The 24,076-nt window shown below is 41.7% G+C and overlaps 2 protein-coding genes across 2 annotated transcripts in view; both read right to left on the bottom strand.

The window, feature by feature from the left end:
- The window catches only part of atp6v1ba (ATPase, H+ transporting, lysosomal, V1 subunit B, member a), a 37,693-nt gene extending 35,615 nt beyond the window's left edge, over positions 1-2,078 (bottom strand). The window contains exon 1 of the mRNA XM_079512212.1: positions 1,843-2,078. Within this exon, the coding sequence (XP_079368338.1) occupies positions 1,843-1,951 (109 nt within the window). The 5' untranslated portion in view covers positions 1,952-2,078. The remainder of the gene's footprint in view (positions 1-1,842) is intronic.
- Positions 2,079-11,614: 9,536 nt separating this feature from the next.
- vax1 (ventral anterior homeobox 1) lies at positions 11,615-20,533 on the bottom strand (the record flags this gene model as incomplete). Its single annotated transcript, XM_079511664.1, has 3 exons — positions 20,306-20,533; positions 18,296-18,483; positions 11,615-12,151 (listed from the first exon to the last, which is right to left on the bottom strand). The coding sequence occupies exons 1-3, from the start codon at positions 20,523-20,525 to the stop codon at positions 11,615-11,617; spliced, it is 945 nt and encodes a 314-aa protein (XP_079367790.1). The 5' UTR covers positions 20,526-20,533.
- Between the last annotated feature and the right edge of the window lie 3,543 nt (positions 20,534-24,076).

Raw genomic sequence — 24,076 nt, 5'->3', positions numbered from 1 at the left:
AGGTAAGAAAACAACCCAAACCTCTCAAAAAGTGGTCTTACCCTTTAACATTGCATGCATCTATACTTTTATATTGTTGTATTGTTTTGCAGTCTCCCATTTGATTGACGTCAGGCCAGACGGACATGGCTTGGTTTATTTCTGTAATATCTCATGCTATTGTTAAATTCTTGCCAACTCTGACATTAATTAACGTTGCTTCTTCAACTCAAAGTTGAAGGTCAAACTGGTCAAACTCAAAGTGTAGCACCTACGCTTTGAGTGTTGCAACCACTCCAAGGAACAGCAATGTCCCCATGTCCCAACCTATGTGACTATGTCCCGATGTTTAGAGTACCTAGGGCCCGGGGCAAAAGTGGCACTGTTGTGCCAGAAACAGAGAGAGATAGTGTTGCACTGTTGCCTGCTAACGCCAGGGCTCCACCGGACGCTCCGTCGCGTACGTCAAAAAACGCACCGGTTCAATTTTAATGCACGCGTCGCGTCTCCGTCAACGCGGGCAGTGGAGCCACCCTTCATTGATTAAAAATCACACCCGTGTGAACCGAGTGGTGTAAGGTCTTATATAGACTGATCAGCTGTGGTCTGACGTAATGTCTGACGTAATTAAATCACACCCGTGTGAACTGGGTGACCATAGCAACCATGCTCATTTTTTGGTACGAACAGACAGACAAACTAACAAAGCCAGTTGTAGGAGTGGTTTACACCACTCAAAAAGGGAACATTCCCTGACGGTGATGCTGACGCGCGCGTCAGAGGAGTTGCGCGTTAGAGGAGTTGCACCACTCAGTTCACACAGGTGTGATTTTTTATCAGATACCCAGGGTCTATGAACTGAATTGATCAGCATCGGTGTGGCAAGAATGTCATTACACAGCAGTATAATACATACAATGTTTCACTTATTGGGGTCACTTTGCAATAACATGATAATCAAACAATACAGCTACAGACAGAGTATTCTTCTTAATGTGGAGCTATATTTTTTTCTCCCTGGAAATAAAAACGTCTGTGTTTCCGAGGCTATATTCATCAGGAACCAGGGAATACCTAATTAGAAGAACTGCAGATTCTCTGCAACAGACAGACGCGTTGCATGCAGAATCATGCTCATCATGCTGCAGGGTGCGCTTCTCACGTGATCACGTCACATGATGGATTATCTCTCTCACCCCCCCCCCCCCCCCCCCCCCCCCCCTCTGTCACGACACACCGACTACTAGACACCGTTAGCATCATAACAACCTATGAAATCAACCATACATACAAAAAGAGGAACCACGCCACATCATTTTCTAACATATAGCTTTATAACTGAGACGTTGTTAAAAAAAACTCATCAAGACAATACCAGATGATTCCGTTTGGAATTCATTCATTCGCCATCTCAGTGACTCAGTCAGCTGATTTTCAGTCAGTCAGTCGTGACATCTGCTCTGCTATAAAACCACTTAGTTGTTCTGTACATTATAATGAAACCGTGACAATCACACACAGGCCTACTTGCTGTAGATATTCACATATGCACATATCACATCACGATTTATTTAGCTGGGCCGCTAAATAATAAATGTCGCAGACCAGACACCGTTAGCATTACGTAGCTTAGTTGTGTTAGCTGGCTTGCTTAGCTGCAGGCACGGATGAGCAATTTGTGCAAACAAAGCAATCAGAATTGACCAATATGACCGAATGTTCTTTCGAGGTAAACAGAAGTGAACTGAGTCACAGTTTACTAGCATAGCCATTTAGCAATATCAACAAACCGTTAGCAAGTTCACTACTAACCAGACTAGCATGTTAGCTAGTCTGTCTAATACGGCTTGACATTATACGTACTCAGCCTGGGTTGAGAGATGTAGTTTCTGGACACCGCCTGGGTGTGTTCTCTCGCTGCTGCCATGGTGCCGTTGATGTCCATCGCTCTGTTTGCCGCCAGTGCCGCCATGGTCGAAGGAATGGAACAATTAAAGAAGCACCTTGAACTACAGACAGATGCTGCGCTCAGTAACTAGAGAGTAGATACCAGAGGGCCAGTGGTCATATGACACATCAGTCTGCACAAACCGGATGTGTTCGCTCTCTCTCCTCTCTCTCTCTCTCTCTCTCTCTCTCTCTCACCTAGCTCCATCCATGCATCATTGTGGTAAATCATAATTATGTGTAGTGTACATAAATAAACAAATTTATATTACATGCAATAGGTTCTTTTACCCACTGTTTTACACATTTATGATGTGACAATGTGGGGTGCATACTTGTTTAGACTAGTCATTGGTAGCCCCATTGTGAACCCGAACAGTGGTTTCTTTCTTTTTTTAATTTTATCCCACGATTTTGTAACCCATTTTCTACCTCTGTGTCAATTATCTAATGATCCTGGGCTCTACACACCCTCTGCCAACCTAGTCCCCATATATGGGGGACATGGGGAGAGTAACGGACTTGAACTCATGCTTCCTTCATGCCTGAGTGTCCAAGCTGCTCCTTTGCACCCGACAGGGGGGAGTTTCCCTGGTTGGACGTAGCGCGGAAGGAACACGTTATTCCAACCAGTTCCTTTCCCCTCCATCAGGCCCCGGCTGGGCAGGGGGAGGCAGTTTAGAGACCAGGATTACTGCATGTTTTTGTGAGGGTACCTACCCTAGGGGACACGGGGAGAACATGCAAACTCCGCACATACCCTGCATCGGGTATGGGCACTGATGACGCGCAGGAGGAAACACACCGCCAGCGCCCACAGCGTCCCGAGCGGGAATCGAACCCAGGACCTTCTAGCTGTGAGGCGACAGCACTACCAACTGTGTCACCGTGCCCCCCGAACAGTGGTTTTACGTTAGAAATGCTGAGTATGGGTCCCCAGCAGGTAGAAACTGCCGGATGCTAACTTGCATATGTTGAGCAATTTTCATAATTGGCATAATATGTGACCATACCATTAACAACCTATACGACCTTGGGATACATCACTGAGGATACGTCCCAGGTGCATCCATGCGATGTATTTTTGTTTTAGTTATTCTATTTATAGTGACTCATAGGAATAGACTACGTGACAACCAGGAATAGTCTGGTGACCACTGGAGAGACGGAATGTAAACAGCAGTCTGGTGCAACGCACAGGGCTGGACCTGGTGAGAGCAGGAGTGGACCTGGTGAGACGTAGGAGGGGCCCGGACAGGAGTCAACCCACAGAGCCTAGTCCTTCCACGCGCCAGAATAGTACCTCCCAGTCCCGGCAGAGTAGTTCAGGAGGAACGGATTGTGTGGCCCTGGTTTTTCCCTAATGGGACTGATCGAGGGTAGCTACTGGGACGTAAGTCGGGACTTGATCACCCCAGCTGGGTCACCTGAGTGAGGGGAGACCCGAAACCCCGATGACCTTGGGATACATCACTGAGGATACGTCCCAGGTGCATCCATGCAATGTATTTCTGTTTTAGTTATTGTATTTATAGTGACTAGCTACTGGGACTTAAGTCGGGACTTGATCACCCCGGCTGGGTCACCTGAGTGAGGGGTATGATGTTGGGAGACCCGAAACCCAGATGACCTTGGGATACATCACTGAGGATACGTCCCAGGTGCATCCATGCAATGTATTTTTGTTTTTTAGAAGGCAAAAAATAAAGAATGTCATCATGCTTTGACGTGTCAAACTAGGGGGTTTTCATGATGCTGTATCCATTCCAAGCAGTTTTAGTTTTTAGTTTTAGTTTTGCACAAAAAAGTCCATAAAAAATTTGCTCAACATATGCATGAGCCCCGAGGCCCACCCGCTGGCTCCCCGCCGGTGGCTCAGCTTTGTTGGGAGCCCCCAGATAGTTGAATCCGCCACTGTGTCTCTTGTGACTGACCTTCTCACCTATATCTAAGGGGGATGCCAGCCATCCGTCTGAGAAAAATCATTTCGGCCGCTTGTATCCGCGACCTGAATTTCCCCATTGAAATTAATGGGATTCTTATAGGAATTATTTCCGTCCCCTGTGACATCATGTGGGTCAATCCATCATCATTGAGTAGCGAGTTTACCGAGCTACTCGAGCCCACACTCTTTCTTTCCTCTTTCTACTATTCAGTTTACGACGTCATATCCAAGCAAGTAATTTTCCTTTTTGTCAGATAGGCCTACGTTGCAGTCACACCATGTCCTGCATGGATGTCAACTACATGGCCACACTGGAAAGGATGGTAGTCATCAAGACAATAACAAGAGCCCTGACATCATGGTGAGGGGATAACAACCTCTGTTTTCACGTCAAAAAAACAAACGACAGGAGGCTGATTCAAGTTCCACTGTGAAAGCAATGTGTTACCAGCTGGGCTGGTAACTTCATATGGGGGCTCTGACATACACAATACTGTAAGGCGGAAAGACAATGCCTCTTCTATGTCCACAGACTAAAGAGAATCTACCTCTACTACAGTGGCTCAGGGGTAGAGTGGCTGTGCAGTTCGATCCCGGGGTCCCCCTGAGTTAGTGTCAAAGTGTCCTTGAGCAAGACACCGAACCCCTAATTGCTCCCGATGAGCAGGTTGTGACTGACATGTGCTGACTGACTGCATCACTTCCTGGTACAGCAGATGCTCAAGACATGACTGCAAGGCAAGGGCTACAGAGGGTGGTTTACAACGAATACAGCAATTAAAGGTAGACACTATGGAAATCTATAGGCACCATCTTTTTGGGAAGACTGAGTACTAGGGAAAAGTGGGCACCAGGAAAAGTGGGCACTTTGGGCGAGAAGAGTGGGCACCCTTCTCACCCCAAAGTGAGAAGTCTTCCGGTTTCCCACAGTTCCCTAGTGCCAACTCATTCTAGCCCATTGTGCCCAGAATGTTTTGGTGCGCACCTGCCACCTTTCCTGTTACCGTTACAACAGCGCATGCATGCAGCACAACATCACCAGAACACAAGACCAGCTATAACTGTATCTGGATTAATGTTACAGACACAGACAGACTGTACAGATGTCGTTCACGTAGTATATATACATACTATTATTTTTCAGTAATGCACATATACGTATATGTATACTGTACATATAGATTGTGCAGGATTGTTGACAGTGGTACTGGTTATACACAAGTATAAGGACTGTACTTACTATTTTATCACCATTTATTTTACTTTCAATTACTATTATCCACACTGGAAGCTTGAAGTATAATAATGTTACTGCATGGATGCATATGAAGATACCAGCTGTATTGTCTGTGTATGTGACAAATAAACACCGTGAACCCACTGGACCTTCTATCCTTTCTAGGGTGTCATAACGGGTGTCATAACGCTGACGAAGGCCACACAGGCCGAAACGCGTGCGTTATCAACGTCAGAGGTAAATAAATTCATATCAAAAGGACATACAATGAGTGCTGGCATTTTCTTCATTTCAACCTTTCTAGGGTGGCCATCTAGTGACGACGGCCATGTACCGACTATGGGTCATCACTATGTAGATTAAATGCTGATTGCTCACATTCATCCTATTCCACTGTTATATTATTCAACTGTGGCTGAATGAAATCTGTCAGTCGTTAAGCTACTATTGCTTTGTGACCTTGGCTTGAGCAACCATTGTGGCTGGCTGTCTCTCTGCTCAATCCATAACCACACAATGTCCTGGTATCTGCTGAGTGCACCGCTGAGTGACAGGTAAAATAGCATGATTGCACTCGCTTTTCCCCTTAAAAACCCAGTTGTTGTTTTCTCATTTTTGAAGCTCTGATCATGTCTCATTTGACACAGCATGTCCAGCACAATAGGTTGTAAGCAAGTGTTTGAAGATCATTTTGAAACATCCTCCCCCCCTCTGCCCAACCGACACACTGGCAGACACAAACTGAAAGAAAAATAAACACTCAAAGAATTGTGAGTGTGCTCAGACTGCACACATGCTTGCACACACACACACACACGCACACACACACACACACACACACACACAAACACACGCACGCACGCACACGTTTGTATTACTATATTTGTGCGTTTCATAAGTCAATATTATAAGTCAATATTATAAATTGGCCATTTTAGCCCTAACCCTGCGACGTACAGTATGTGAGCTTGTGGATCTGCTATTTCCGGTGTGTGAGATTGCGTGCAAGTATTTACTGTATTGTAAATGAGGCATAAATCAAGTGCTTACTCCTTAACATAACCTCTAAATGTATAATTATAAGCCCAACTTGAATATTTTCCGAATTGCAGGCTTAACTAAAGATTTCTCTTGGGGGAACCAGATTATTGTCCTCAGAATCTATGTTTTTCAGCGTTTGGCCCTCAGAAGTATAGTAATACACGCACCACGCATGCACGCACGCACGCACGCACGCACGCGTACACACATGTACAGTATACACACACACACACACACACACACACACACACACACACACACACACACACACACCTCTGACCTCTCTGATGGCAGAAAAAGCACTACAGACTGAAGTGGTGAGGACTGCCATGGTTATGCTGACAGCAGCCCCTGGAGAGCTCATCCAAACATTTCAGGCCGCATGCAAAAAATAGCAAATTAATGCAAGTGAAGGACTCCTGCCTACAGGAGCACTGCCCTCATTTTAGAAATATCATCTTTTTTCCCCCCATGAGTCTTTTACAATGAGTTCAAAGGGATATGATTTCCCATAAACACCTCACATCTGTGCATCTGGGCAAGTAAGGTAAGAATCTGAATATTCATGCTCAGTAGGCTACTCTGATTGAAAAAGCAAATGGTTGTGGACTAATGTTTTTCTTTCCTCTCAGTGAAAGCATGACTGAAACTGGAACAAATGTTAACCCAAAGCGATGTGCAGCGTTTTGCAATGGTTGAGCGGCTCCTTAACCACCTAAGCCCCATTTGATAGTTTATTGTACGATGGAATAGGGTTAGCTATATGTTAACCCTATATTGTTACTATATTTAGCGAAAGGGCCTGTCTGTGTGGTGTTTGCATGGTCTCCCCGTGTCCCCTAGGGTAGGTACCCTCACAACAAACGTGCAGTAATACTGGTCTCTAAACTATCTCCCCCTGGCCAGCCGGGGCGCCTGATGAAGGAGAAAGGAACTAGTCGGAATAACGTGTTCCTTCCACGTGCTGTGTCCGGTCAGGGAAACTCAACCCTGTCAGGTGAAAAGAAGCAGCTTGGACTCCTCATGCATAGAAGGAAGCATGAGGTCAGTCTGTTGCCCCCCCAGGTTGGCAGAGGAAGTGTAGCGCCCAGGAATACATTATAGATCATTGACACTGGTTGAAAAATCGTGGGATAAAAATTATAGTTTAAAATGTTGTTTGTCTTCTTCAAAATATTCTATTTAGCAGTTTAACTTAGTACTTGAGGTAATAATCATTTAAAAACCTACACCCTCATATCAGGTCAGGCTATGCACCATGCTCGTCCCTATATCATCCTCTCTTATGAATGATCAAGCTAGCTAGTAAGATAGCCAGTTACTAAACAACTAACAATCCTCGATTCAATCCTTAATTCATCGGTCCATCCATCCACCTGCAGATGCAGTTTCTTTCTGTCCTTTTACTTTTGGTGTGCATGTTTGATTCTCTCCTTTAGCGTGGATAAGGTTTATTGTCATACCATATAGAACACACGTGGGCAACATACGGTCCGGGGGCCAGACCCAACACTTGGACCACATACTGTAGAACTAACAGCACCATGACATTAACCGTGCATTTGCTAACAGTGCAATACTGTAGGTGTACAGTAGCTGTGATGGCCAATTAATTAATCTAGTATTTCAATACAAAACATTGTCATAAGACTTTGTAATAATGTCCTTGTTCATCTATAGATTCTAGAACAAGAGGATGACTTGCCTCGAGTGGGTGGGGGCTGGTGGTCTCTCCAAGCAATCCTTTGATTGCTTAATTGGATTAATTATTTAGTGAGGTTAGCAGAGTGGCTAATGTGCAAGGCTTTTCACAGCCTTGGGAGGCCTAGAAGGAGATCCTGTAGACTGGTCGCACATTAGGGCCTAAGAGGTCACTGGAGCCGCATGTGCTACAAGAGGGTCATTTTTTTGGGCGAGACCCCATAGCTTCCTAATCCCCATATCCACTGTATGGCAAAAGAGGGAAGAGGCACAAAAAACTGACAAGACAGGATGTAGCCTTTCTTTCACCTCCCATGGTCTTAGCTTTAAAGGCAGGGCCATGTGACAGCAGAAAATGTGTTGGTGGTCTGAAGCTATGAAAATACCCATTCCCTCCCCTCCATGCACATGGGGGGCGCACGCACGCACACGCACACACACACACACACACACACACACACACACACACACACACACACACACACACACACACACACACACACACACACACACACACACAACTTCACCCACTGCCCTAGCCCCCTTTCATACAAAAACCTCTCCGACCTTCTTTCTAATTGGACTTGGGGTGAAGGGAGAGAATGGATGATGGGGGGGCTGGAGGGTGGTGAAGAAGCATAAATGTGACCCCTTTTCTCTCCAGGGAGATTCCCAAGACACAGTGGGAAGGTTGGGGTTCTTTGCCTTGGCTCACAGTGGGGATGGACAAAAGACCCTCTGTCTCCTCTGCTACAGGACAGTCCCTACATACTCAAGCCTAATTTATGCTTCACTTTTCACTTGAAAATACGTCATCTGTGTCGAATGAAATGTCGCGCAACATTTTCTGTTACAACAACCTAGAACTGAACTTGAACATAGCCGTATATGAAGAATGCAGATTAGATATCGTGTCCCCAAAGATAATGATAATATAGTTATTTTACGGTACATATCGCTATGGTAAGGTGAGTATAGTTCAACTGTTTCAACAGCTTTTATGAAATTAAAATCCTTCAACTTCATGTAATTTGTTTTGTAATAATGTGTGACAACATGTGGTGCACAGTGCCGACTAAGTAAGAAGAACACTTTTATGGCATGTACTGCATAGAGCTGCAGAGGAGCATTTGAATATTTGACCTGAGCTGTACTGTAGCTATATTTATCTTTATTGACTAATAGTTGGCTATGCTGACATCATTTTATACTTCTGAACATTACTTTTCTGGAGAGCTCTGTGTATGTTTAACCCATTTAGTCCTGACCTCGAAATTTAAAAAAAATCTTCTAAATCCTCCAGTTTTCACGATTTTTCAAAAATAGCAGACCTACAAGCTCGTAGCGCGCCACCGAGTGGCGCGCTACGAGCTTGTAGATCTGCTGTTTTTCAATAGCTAAATTATAACATAATGTTTAAAACACCAAATGGGGTTCCCGCCCAGAATGGGTTAAAACTGGTGGATTTAAATGAATGTAACTTTAAAAAACAATAAGCTAGTGAGATGGTCTCAAAATATCTTTGGGCTGCATGGTTTGGCTTCAAGAGACGGTTCAGTATCACCTGCCGATTATAATACTTTAAATTAGGACATCTATAGAAAAAAGTGTAATATAAATAGTGTCTCTATTAATATAGCTCCACCGCTCCAAAATCTGATTTTCTATTGTAATTCATAGAATTAATAATAATACTTTGTGTATGACTATGTACTAAAAGGTGAGTCATTTATGAATATAATGCAAATGTTATACCATAACAGCAAAAAAATAAAAGATTTCAGTTAAATACACGATAGGCCATTGTTATAGGAGGTATAACTGATGAAATTTATCATAACTTGATCATCATCATATAGCAACATGTATGATAAAAATTAGAAAGAAAACACACAGCATGGCTTTGTCTGCAGCCATTATACATAATATATAAGCACGTTTGTATCACATTTCACAAATTTCAAGATATTTCACAACAGCACCACCAAAGAGCTTTGATTGATTTATCACCCCTCTAATACATTCATTCATTCATTCATTGTTTTGCAGATATACTAATAATCTATTAATTACAGACGTGAATAATTTACAATAAAATAACAATTTTAAGGTACATTAGTCATTATTTTCCATTCTTTTACAGTAATTCCATTCAGGCGCATCTGCCCTCTTAAATCTGTCATTAACAGATTTAGGCCTGACGTCGAAATAAAACAAACGTTCGCTCTGGAGGATTATATACCTATTCAAAGATTTGTGCCGCATTTTTACGATTTTTCAAAAATAGCAGACCTACAAGTTCATAGCGCGCCACCGAGTGGCGCGCTATGAGCTTGTAGATCTGCTATTTTTCAATAGCTAAAGTATAACAGAATGCTTGAAACACCAAAAGGGGTTCCCGCCCAAAATGGGTTAAAATTGCGGATCTTGATAATAATGTCACAGAGGGAAGAAATGTATTATTTTGTCTGAAAGTTGCTAAACCCTCTGTTAAATGTCACTATCTAACAAGGCAAGCAGCTTACTTCTGTTCAAAGTCTTCTTAAAACTCTCCGCCGCCTGTCGCTTTTGTTTTCCCTATCCTGTGTAAGCCCCTGTAATGAATATAAACTGTACACCAAAATCTGAAAACCCATGGTATCAAAATCACACACAAAAAGTGGGGAACTGCATCTTTAAGACATGAATGCCACAAATTTCAGACTCAAGTGCTCAAAAGTCATGTAGGAGAAACTTCTCACAAAACTATTTAGAAAACAACCAACACGGAACAATTGAACTATCTTACTGACAACATCTCTTTAGTTTGTTTTGGTCCAAACACGAAAGAAAATACAAACTGATATATATAAGCATGTTATCATAGCATAATACTGCAAGACATCTGCATATGTAAATTGATTCAAATGCATTGTGCTCCCCTTGGTATGTGCAATGATCTCCAAAGATGAGGTGGAACCGTGGAACTGAATGGCATTTTATCGTCTGACTGCAAAGCTATATTAAGAAAAGGGCCTGGTTTCAAAGCAATATTTTCAACTCTTTCTTCTTATTTGTTGGATTTGGTGACTGAATTAAGTGCTCAACAACCTCTCTCTCTCGCATGCAAACTGTGTGCGCGCGCACGCACACGCACACACGCACACGCACACACACACACACACACACACACACACACACACACACACACACACACACACACGCACGCACGCACGCACACACACATTCCCTCTCTCTCTCTCTCTCTCTTTCTCCAACTAGCGACTCACTACGACATAAATCTACCCAACAAATAGTGAAACAAATTCAAAAAGGTACATCATATAGTCTCAATCAATGCCCCTCTACTTCCTGCTGTACATCAAGTTACTGCTATACCAAGCATCCATATACTGCAGGCTTCTTGCAATGTGAAAATATGTCTGAATCGATGTGGCAAAAAAGTTGTAGAACAGAAAAACAAAATCCTGTTTTTGTAATCTCATGGGAATGTATCTAAGTATTTTCAATCACAGTCCCACAACAGGGAGATGAAAAAAGTGTGCAAAATCTTTTCACCACTGCCGTCTTTGATAGAATGAGCACGTATAGGTTTTAGCTTTTCTCCTTGTATGAATCAGATTTACATGAACTGCTACAGAGAACACACAAGACACTGAGAGGTGAGAGAGACCAAGCAGAAGAAAACAAACACAACGAAAAGCTAAGAAGTCATCCCAAACACATCCGGAGGGAGATCTCTTTTGTTTTGCAGAAAGGAATCATCATTCCATAACTTTTTTGTCCATGCAGTCTTTGCCATTTGTCCGTGAGTAAGGCTCAAAAGCAGAGGAGCTCAGGTAGCGGGCTGATAGTTCTTGCAGGTTTCCGGCCAGAGAGCCAGCCATGGACAGCGGGTTAGAGGAGATGCGAGTGGCCACCCCACCAAGCAGGGAGGGCATGGGGAAGCTAAACAGGCCGTGAGCCACGGGAGAGCCCTGCATGCCTCCCACCGTCCCTGAGCCGGTGACTGTGGGGAGAGGCGGGCTCCCGCCTGTTGTCCTTATGCTGCTACCACTACTGCTGCTGCTACTGCTGCTCTTGTTGATCATGCCCATTGAGGGAGGCCGCAGGGCTGAACCCAGCGTGCCGCAGTGGGGCAGGAGGCCCGACAGGCCAGGTGGCGTGAGGAGCCGACCCTGCTCCAGCAGTCTGAGGACGCTGCAGGTGGCAGCTGTTTCTGATACCACCGAACGCAGCTCAGAGTCTTTGCCCTGATCTTTCTTCTGCTTGGTGCGCCGATTCTGGAACCATACTTTGACCTTGGGAAAGGAAGCAGAAAACGTTATGGTCCACGAACAAGCAGTCATAGAATATGAAATCACATACGGCACATACTGTATTGTTCACTGCAAAATCACAGCAAATTCCTAGTTACAGTATAAAGAAACACTCATAGAAATTGTGCTATGTATTAATACATACAACATGCGCGTGTGCGTGCGTGTGTGCGGACACCAGTTGTAAATTAAGAAGAATCAAGGATCAATCAAGAACCACAACTTTGTGTTATCCTTTAAGCTCAAATGGCTGTACCTCGTGCATCTGTCAAATGAAGTATTCAATCAATCAATTAATCACTAACTCATACACAAAAGCAGCAAAATGTTGTTGGGTCTTGAACTGTAGTGATGGTATACAGTCGTAATGATAGGGCTAAGTACTGATGATAATTGGCAAACTTTTATAATTTAAAGGACCATACCACTCTAATTTGTATTTCTAGCTAGAGATTGACCTTGTTTTCAAAATGTGTACATGTAGTGGATCGCAAGTTCGCAACCAAAGTTTGACAAGGAGAGTATTACAGTAAACTAAACAGCATATCGACTTTGAAAAGGGCTTTTAAAATGTAATTATCTGCCATTCATGTTGAAATAGTGTGTAAAACCCTTTATGAGACTGAACGTTATAACTGTATAGGTAATTCGCCCTTTTCAAAGTCGATTCGCTGTTTAGTTTACTGTAATACTCTCCTTGTCAAACTTTGCTTGACAAGGGCTTTTAACGATATAGTGACTTAGCTAATGTTAGCAAAATTATCCTGTGACATTTACTGACCATGGACTAAACATAAACAAGCATGATATCTCACCTATAAAGCAATTTTAGGGACAATTATGGAGGTTAATGTAAACTAAGTGGCCGATGTTGACAATGGACATTGATATGTTGTAAAAACTGGTAAGTTGATTTGTTCAGTCCAACTGGCTCATCGTTTTCATGCAATAAATGATGCACGTGACCCCATCACTATAGTACTACCTTTTTTAAACATACACATATGCTACACACACACGCACACGCGCGCACACACACACACACACGCACAAGCACACGCACGCACATGCACAGTGATCAATTAAGTAATTATTGTAGACTTTGATTACATCCAATAGCAGCTGTGATTTCATTCAATCATGGGGAAGAAGACCCACTGTGTTACTTAAATATGCCACTGGGTCAGATAATTCAATCAAAGCTTAAAATAGCCTTTACACATAAAATTACCTTTCAGCCTCTTTAGACATAAATCCTGAGTGTTCAGTTAACATTTACACTCTCAGAATTATAACTGGAACAATCAACACCGGGGGACTTTAATGTGTGGGTTTGGACGCAAAATGTCCTCTGCACTTGTTTCAGATCTCACAATGAACCAAGGAAATCACTGAGAAAACATTGCTGTAATACATTTATTAAGGGGCTTGTGTAGCTCTACAATGCATACTTCCTATATTATGCATCAGTCAATAGAGCACGCCTTTGGACAACGCGGTCATGGGTTCGATCCCGGACTCCAAAACTCAGTGTATGAGTAGCATGGTTTGGGTGCCGTAACTTAACAAGTGGTGTGCTAAGTACTGGGAGCTGATGTAGGTGTTGCGCTCCACCTCAGGAACCCATCTCCCAGTGGGCTAGCTCAGGAGTTCTCAACCTGTGGGGGGGTCGCCAAATTATATTTATAAATTTTATATATATGTAGGCCTATATATATATATATTTGCAACTGAATGGCTGGAAAATGGAAATTAAGAGTTTACATAGGGCCTATGTATATGCATAAACTTTCCTTAACGATAATATGTAGTTTCAGTATTTATGTATAATGTATTTTCTCTATTATTAAGGTTGTTGTCAATTTGAATGGGGGGGTGGTGGGGGTGGGGGCTCACTGAAACAGGGATAGGCTCCCGCATTCCTGGCTGACACCGAGAATAAGCCTCTTCGACCTACTTACTTACTTATATGTATGTGCACACACACACACACACACACACACACACACACACACACACACACACACACACACACACACACACACACACACACACACACACACACACACACAGGCCTATATATAAAACAACAAACTCCTAACACAATGCCATAATATATCTATCTCCAGGGTTATGAAACCAATGTGTACAGAAAGACAATGTTACACTACATGAAAAAATGGAAATATGAAATGATATGATGATTATAGCTTTTTCATTCTTTTTTTATTTTTTACTTTTACTACTACTGTGATGTCTTATGGGTTTTCTCTCACATTTTTCTGGCACATCATGCCAAAGCAACAAAAAGCAGGGGACTATAATGGGCATAGATATTGGAGACAAAGAAACAGGTTACTAAACTGTAGACAAACAGAAAGAAAGCTAAAGAATATCCTCCTACAGAATATTGATTGAAATGTGACTGTGGCAAGAACACTAATATAATTTCAAATGAATTGATTAATTCATGTTTAGGCTGATCCATTTTGTCAATTTCAAATATCCATATGTCAGTTGTTTACAATTTTGCGGGGGGGGGGGGGGGGGGGGGGGTGAGAGAGAGAGAGAGAGAGAGAGAGAGAGAGAGAGATTTTCAATGTGAATGTTTACTACATGTATCCTTGATGAAATCTCCAGCAATCATACCTGATTGCTTTCACACATTGACCATAATTACACGTACCAATCAGCAGCCAGCAGCCTTACTCAACACTACGGCTCGTCCAATCACATTGGAATATTTTATTTTCCTCATTTCACAGCTGGATTAATTCTTTACCAGCTGTTAAGAACTGTTTTATTATTATTTGTATTATTATCTCAGGGTAATATGAACTGCACTGTAATCCAAGTATCCAACATCCTGTTTTCAATATAAATGCTCAAAGGGGCACAGACTGAAGATGTATCTTGCCTAGCTATCATTGTACTAAGGTTGCATTCACCATGTATGAACAACACCAACCAAAAACAGATATGCTGTGAAGCCAGCAGCTCAAACCAAGAAGATGAAGTGTGCAAACTACAGCAAATGGTTCTTATTTATTAATGTGACACATGAGAGCCTTGCAAATATGTTAATTTAACAATGCTGTCATTAGAGGGCACTTCATCAGCACATAAAGGAGACATTTAAGATTCACAGTAATCAAGGAGCATGACTGCATGTAAATATCATGAAAAAAGGATAGTTTAAATAAAAAATATATATACTAATGTGTTATGGGAAAATAACGGAAATATAATGGAAATGGTATGTAGACTATTTATAATAGTAACATCAAATATTTTATGAACTCGACCACAATTTATAAAAGACATTTTAAAGTTTTGCAAAGGGGTAAAAAGAGGTTGTAACCAAAGCGATGTGGGTTGAGGCCTGCATGCCACTGGCCCTGCTCAAAGTCAAGCTTGTTTAGTCTCACTAAAACATTCATGGCATGAACCATAAACATATACACAGTAAGACAGGCAGATTGTGTCATTAGCCAGCTTGCAGGATCAAATAAATAAATTAAAAGTGCTACCAAAGCTTTGAAGCGGAGAGCTTGCTTTCCCCTAAGTCAAAACTATATAGAATGACTGACTAAGTTTGATATGTGACGGTGGCAGCACGAGTTACAGAGTGCAAGTACAGTTCACCCACAGCAGGCACAGTGTGGCCTTTTCCTGACCCCGCAGCTCAAGTGCAAAAGCTCCTGATTTTTCATGCAAAACATACTTTTCAATTTCCGTTGTCTTTAAACTAAACGAACGAGTGTTACTCAGGCATGGTGTTATAAAATTGTCATCAATAGGACAGTGAACAAGGTGATTCAGATCCTGAATTTTAAATAAAACATGATCTATATTAGAATAATATTATAGTATTGAGTTAATTACATTTGCTGTATAATTTGTCTATTTAATAATGTATTAACATTAATGAATTAACTAATTATTTATAATAAATAATTATTGAATTATTCATATTGTGTATATATATCTAATTCATTGCAAATATGCCATTATGTGAGCAGAAACATGTTGGTAGCTGTAATAAAATGTACTCGCCCAATTTAATCTTCAGTGTTCAAATTAATGCAGCTCGAATAAAACCAAGGAATTCTCTGAATAGTATTTCATCAGTTTGCAGTGCTCTTATATCTTCTAATATTTTTTTTAGTGGTTCTCAAATGTTTAATTTGCAAGGACCCCCATAACGCTGAGAGTGTACAAATGGAACCAAACTGTCAGGACAGCTCAGAAGTAACCTTTCCTTCTGGTTTGTGGTGTATAGGGACTGGGAGAGGGAATTTGTGATTGAGTTGAGTGAGGACTGGTGGAGGGAACGCTATCCATGCTCAACTCTTTTTGTTGTTGAGTGAGGACTGGTGGAGGGAACGCTATCCATGTTCAACTCTTTTTGTGCATGCGCTCATATGTGCCTTACTCAATGAATCCCATTAACAACATTTTGACCTGCGATCAGATTCTAAAAATGTCTTCTACATCCTGACAGTTTTCTGAAAAAGCTATGTTTCTATGTCAGTCGTTCTTTTTCCAAAATAGCAGACCTACAAGCTCGTAGCGCGCCACTCGGTGGCGCGCTATGAGCTTGTAGATCTGCTATTTTTCAATAGCTAAAGCATAACATAATGCTAACACCAAAAGGGGTTCCCGCCCAAAATGGGTTAAGACCTGAGGCCAATTCTAAAAATGTCTTATAAATACTAACTGTTTTCTGAAAAACTTGCTATATCAGTGGTTCTCAAACCTTTTCATGTCAATGAGTTAAAAATGTTGATTTAAAAATATATATATTATATTCAAAGATTAATGACAAATATTCCTGATTTTTCAAAAATAGCACCTCTACAAACTCATATAGCGTGGCACGAAGTGACGGGCTATGAGCTTGTATATCTGCTAATTTTTAATAGCCAACCAATGTGCTATATATTAGCTAAAATCTAAAATCACACGTGGGCTTTCCCGGTTTTAATGGGTGCATTTAAAGTGGTTCACAGGATTCATTAATCAAGGGCCAACCTGAGTAAATTGTTTTCAGATACAAATGATTCCTGTATAAGGTCTCTTCAAACTCCTGCAGTCCATATACACACATTTTTAATTCATGCCCAAAACTTGTTTCTTTATGGACTGCTTTTTTATACTTTTTACAGCTTGTTATTTCTGTGCCTCTTCATCCCTTAGTTGCTATTTTTTGTGTGTCTCCTCAGGGCAGGATCAACAGTTTGGGATACAAGTGGGCACTAAGGAAGAGTGGGCACCATTATCTAAAATTGCCTGTTTTTGTCCAAAATAAAAGATTTGAAAAATGGTGAGAAGTGATACATGGTGAGAAGTATACATGATTTGAACATGCACGGTACATCATTATCAGACCTACATTTAAATATACTAATTTGTTTATGCCAAAAATGATTGGATAAACAAGTTTTGTAGCAATGTGTTGCAATTGTAGAAAAAATGTGCCTTAATTGGCGAATGTTCAAGGATGTTCTAATCATGTAGCCTATACTTTACATTATTTAACACAATCTTTCTAAAAAATAATAATTTAAAAAAGGGGTTTTGGGAAAAATTGTAAATTGTGCATCGAGGTGCCCACTTGACCGTAGTGCCCACTCTTCCTGTTACCACAGATTCCAGACAGGCCATGTGTTTGCTTCCCTCATGGCCAGACATTGCATATTGCTCCAGTGTGCTGCATGCTCTATATACCGGTCTGCAACTCTGCATTACTGCATCCAGTGTGTTGTATGCTCTATATACTGGTCTGCAACTCTGCATTACATTACATCCAGTGTGTTGCATGCTCTGTATAACAGTATGCACTAATACAGCAATTCTCAACCTGTGGGCCTCGTGGGCTGTGATGATTTTGCAAGTGGGCCCCCAAATAATTATTGTCAAAACACTGCGGTTTTAATGATACAATGACAATAAAATGAAAAGCAATTTCATGGAATCTTTTCTTTAAAACATTAATTGAATAAATTGATTGATTGATCATTCAAATAAATGCACAGGGCCCACCCCATCTGAGCACATAACAACACGTCGTGTTATGTGTATAGGATGGATGGAAACGAACGCTAGCATGTCCGTCTGCATTACCTGCGTCTCAGACAAATTGAGCTGCCGGGCCAGTTCTGTGCGTTCCCGTCCCACCACGTACTGGCACCTCTGGAACTCCATCTCCAGCCGGTAGAGCTGCTCAGCTGTGAAGGAGGTGCGAGTCCGCTTGGGTCGGTCCAAATCTAGTCCCTTTGGCAGAATAATCTCTCGGATTGAGCCTTTGGCATCTGCAAAAGGAAGACCAACCGAGCCGTGTGAGAAAGGCTATGACTTATAATATGACTTTACAAGGCTGTAAAATCATATATAAAAAAACAAAAAACAAGAATATCTAAATGTTCATAGGCTATGGGTTTGTCGGTTTAGCATGACTTTATGTTGTTTCTTTTCTTTTATAGAATAAAAAAGAATAGAAGATATTGTTGTTGTTGCTTTTGTTGTTATTGTTATTATGAATTTAATTTTGTTATTTTAATTTAATTGTTATTATTGTTATGTAATTGTTATTAATTGTTATTACAATCACTGTTGTTGTTGTTGTTGTATTACTATTATTATTATTATTATTATGGATTTAACAACATTGAAATCTACATACCATATCGAATAAAATGTGTTAAATTCTGTGTACACACACACCACAGTCACGCGCACGCGTGCGTGTGTGTGTGTACATGTGCACGCGTGCACACACACACACACACACACACACACACACACACAGACACGCACACGTACACATATACAATATATATTTCTTCCAGTAATATATATATGAGAAACATTTCTTACTATTATAATTAATACAAGTACTATTTGTATTAGGATGAGTATTATTCCAAAATGATATGCCATGTTTTATTATGTTTTAATGAAATAAGTAAACAGTGATTTGGTCTAAATTATGTTGGTCAGCACACATTAAAAGTATAAACACCTTTAGAAAATTGTGGAGTGTAAAGAAATTCCTACAATTTTACAAAGTTATTTTACACCAACAACTCTACTTAATTTCAAAATAAAAACAAATCTAAATCACTGTAATATACAAGTATTGTGCTTTTAATTTCAGCTAATTTTACTTGTGTCACTACAGACCATACAGGACAAATTCTATTTAAAATCTGAGCTCTACATAAAAGTGGTGTTTGGCTTTTAAACTTAGTATGAAATAAATTATGTAAAATCTATATAGTTTTTCATGCAAACCGGAAGTGGTTCCAATACTTTATTTATAGTGAACAATTATTGACACAAAGGCTGGATGTTTATAAACATAAATGTAATTAATTCATTTATTCATTCATTTATTTTCAAAATAATGACTGTGTGAGTTATTTAAGATTTAAAATGTATTTTTGTATTGAAATGTTGTGACTATATGACATAGATATAGAACATATGTATTAGTCCTAAAATGCAGGAGTATTCATACTAATAAATATACACAACAAATCATAAATTGTTCATTTAAAGCCAGATTAACGTGGCATATTATGCATAAATCTAGACTAATTTGACACGGCAAGTATACCTAATCAAATAGATTTACTTATGAATGAAACATTTGAAAAACATGTGAAGACTTTAGTATATTTTAGCCCATTCTAAATGTAAAAAGAATTAATGCAATAATCAAGAACTAAAAGGTTGTATGAACAAAAGGACAATTTGCTTTAAAATTATTTAGTAATTATATTATTAGTGTTTGTTTTCTTTAAATTGTTTGTGTTACTGTCATGGTCCAAAATGGCCTACTACAAGTTCAAAGCAACACTAAGGAACACTGCATTATTTCCTTAAGCAAATGATCATTTAAAATAAAGGCTAAAATATACCTGTGGTGGGAACAGCATTCTCACCACATATTGGGTGTTGATGATTGGCAATATTGCAAAAGTATCATTTTAAACATTAACGGTTGTTAATTATTATACTTTTATATTTCTAAGAGTTCTGTGAATCATATAATGTTATAAATGGTTTGTCTAAGAATGATACAACATGAACAACACCACAAGTTGTTTAAAAAAGAAAAGTAAAACTCACCTCGGACTAGTATTCTCCGGCAGTAGTCTGGGTCCCCTGTGCTGCTCCTGTTCTTGTCGCAGTTCTCCCCGGTCCCAGAGGGGGTGAAGGATTCCTGCTGCTCCTTAAGGAAGGTCTTGGACAAGCTGCCCTGAGAGTCCTTGCCATCTTTCCCCTCCTTTAGTCCGTTCTTCAGCACCATTGCATCCGACTCTTGGTTGTACCTGACCTCCATGCTCATTTATCCTCTTGGACCTTTACGATCGTCCGCCTCTTTTTTTTTCCTTTGTCAGTTGAGAAAAATAGAGATTGCGGACAATATTGCTCGCTGGTTTGTCTGGGCAGAGCAGATTTTACTTTCAAAGCAGCACCTTTTAGGGCAGAGTCAGCTACCTAATGTCCGGAGAAACACTTCCCTTAGCCGACTAAGGAGCCCTATTATCGCTGACCAAACTCCCTTGCCCAATGATCATGGACTTCTCAGTGAAACTCGACAGTGATTTAATGCCCCCCTCGCCTTGTTACATAGACATCAGTCTGATAGATGATCTCCAAATAATCAGAGCCATGGACGCACACTTGCTGTTTCAATTGATTACGGTATTTTTGCAGCCTCCACATTCGCGTAACCTCATGAATACACTAAATTGTTTGGGGAAATAGATCACATCTTAATGGAGGGGTTTGCGCGTCCCGTCCCCTTCAGTTCGGCTGCTCTCTGCCCAGGGAATCAAGACCAGTGATTGGTCTTGTCTCGCAACAGAGAAACGCACAGGCACGACTCTTCCAGACCAGAAAAAGTTCCTGGACACCTCATTCTTCCATCCGCAGGACATGGCCAGCCATTGTTTCCCTCCGATTTTTCAAACTGTACCTGGTTGACTGAGGATGAAAGCTAACTTTGATTACATGGATGTCGGGGTCTCTTGCCGAACAACAGATCGCTGCTACACACAGCGTCCGTTGCTATAGCCTACTGTTACGTGAGTGGGAGAGCGAATGAGAGAGAGACAGAAGAGGAGCGAGAGAGAGAGAGAGAGAGAGAGAGAGAGAGAGAGAGAGAGAGAGAGAGATAGAGAGAACAAGAGGACAAGTATAAGAGCGACAGAGAAGATGAAGAATAAATCCACTTTGTTCAAATTCTGTAAGTCGGTTCCAAAAACTGCAAAATTGCTGGGCTCTGCTGTAACAAAACAGTTAAAAGTTCCCTGTGTTGTAGGCCATCAATTGACCACAGCAAAACAACGGCCGAGGAGAGAAGACCAGACAAGGTCCCGTAATTAATGCCACATCCCTAAACTATTCACATATACACACCCCAGAAGCCGTCTGCAGCTCTCATAATCTTAACCTACGCATCTGAAAAACACAAAAAGGGGAACAAAACTTGTCATTAGTGCTTAGACTGCCTACACTCTCTCACATACACATACCCCTGGAACGGCCCCCACCTCTCTCTGCCACTCTACTTCCAGCCCACTACACACCCACCCACCAACTCTTAGCTATTTTCATTGTCAGTGCAACAATATCTCTGAACACAGCAGTGGCCAGTAATCCAATAAGACCATTGATTAGGCTACAATGATTCAATTCAAACCAATGGCCTTGTGCAAAGAACATTCTCTGGCTCTTCTCGTCACCTTAGCCGGCCAGAAGCCCTCTTCAGGTTGCCCCCCTCCCTGAGCACCATTCATGCCTTTATGGGAAACAGAGAGGAAAAGGAGTGAAAGATGGCAATTATCTAATTGGACTATTACCAAACAATCCCATGAGTGTGGCTGCCCGGCAGCAGTCTCGGGGTGGGTTTAAGGGCCGCATGTTGGACTAACTTTATTCACGGAGTGTTTGGGGGGCTTCTGCTTGGAGTGAGGAAGGAGCCATTGTTAGGGAAAGGTAAAAAAAGGAGGTAAAAAGAGAGTGACTAAAGGGGACCTAGACTTCTCAAGCTGTGTTGCAGAGCCCCAGCCTGGGAAACAGATTTGAGGATGCAGCGTCTTGGCCTCTCCGATCCAAACAATGGATAAGAAGGATAAAAGGCTGGTGTTTCAATTGATCTGTATATTGCAAAAAATATCACACACACACAGTTCTGAGAATACTTGTAACGCATACATGTGTTTGTACTGTACTGTACCTACCTGCAAATGAATGTGCTTTATTACATTTCTACAATATATGTATTTACAATAGACAACTACACTTTTGCTGAGATCAAAAACACCCTCCAAAAAGAGTTGTGCTAATCAACACAAACACCCTTACTTACCGTATACCACACATCACACTGCACGCAAGCACGAACACACGCACACTGCACGCATGCTTGCACACGTGCACGCACACACACACCAATAAAATATGAATTAATTTCTCTCCACCTATGCCAGTCCTTCAAATACAGAGCCACAGCAGAATCTGAATGTTATCTTGAATGCTGGCAACAACTGAGATAATTCCAGTCAAAGTGGTACTCAGCCACGTCATTTGTGGGCTTGTGGCCCCGCTGTGTGCTCTTGGATCAGATGGCATAAGCATCTGTACTTAAATGCTGCTCCCCACTGTGTGGCTGCTTTATATTTAGTCCTATCCACTTCAGCTAAAAAAAAAAGGATGATAACGAATAGGGAGTATTGTCCAATAATGTTGCAGAACACAATAGTAGTCACCATAAAACAATACTGAAGCTACTATGAAGCATGGCACATCCTACCATTTTGAGCGGTGCCTCCGCTCCATTACGCAGCTTTGTGTGTATGTACTGTATGCGTACGTGTATGTATGTGTACGTACGTACGTGTCCCAGCACGGACACCCCCACACCCTAAAGTGGCCAGTAGAGTACAGCACAGCGTAAAGTGGCACAGACTACACTACAGTATGAGCCCTGGGCACGTTCATTCCGGGGACCACCCAGGGACCCCCTCGAGGACGCCCACACGGTAACTCTGTCATTTCTCCACCGTTTCGGACACGGGGGAGGCTCGCCGGAACCATGAGATACAAGTGAGGTTCATGTGATTTGAATTAGACTTACTTCTCAATAGACCATATTCACACGGCGGCCATCTTGCCATTAAGTTAATGAAATGCTACCCCGTTACCAAGGACTGTGTAAAGAGGACGAGACGCGAAAGCCACCGTAGACCGTACGGGCGACGCCATGTTGCTCCATGGTGCTCCATGGAAGGAAAGAAACATGCGCAGTTGAGACCAAGGAAGCTGAACGCGGAAGTGTTGGCTGCATATAGCCCATTGCGCATGTTTCTTTCCTTCCATGGAGCACCATGTGAGCAACATGGCGTCGCCCATACGGTCTTCGCGTCTCGTCCTCTTTAGACAGTCCTTGCCCGTTACCACCCTACTTTTTCAATGCAGAATGCCAACATGGCCACCGGGTGAATAATGCCTATTGTGACTAGACTGGCTAGGGACTAATCCTAGATCCTTTCCCATTCAAGCTGTACATCAACTACAAAACAGGAATATCCGAGGAACTTTCACATGCACACGCACACGCACTCACACACACACACACACACATACAGTACACACACGCGCACACGCACACGCACACGCACACACACACACACACACACACACACACACACACACACACACACACACACACACACACACACAGCTTGACAATGACCAAACCACTACAGGGTCACTAGTAATCACTCGCATCATCAGTCTCACATTCATCATGTCTAATAAGATTCCCTCTGCTGGTACGACACAGTCTAACAGTGAACATGTGTAGTGGCGTGGATAGAGACGACCAAACCA

Source organism: Electrona antarctica (genome assembly GCF_951216825.1).
Source record: "Electrona antarctica genome assembly, chromosome: 10".
Classification (NCBI taxonomy): Eukaryota; Metazoa; Chordata; class Actinopteri; order Myctophiformes; family Myctophidae; genus Electrona; species Electrona antarctica.
This window is presented reverse-complemented; position numbering and strand designations above follow the sequence as displayed.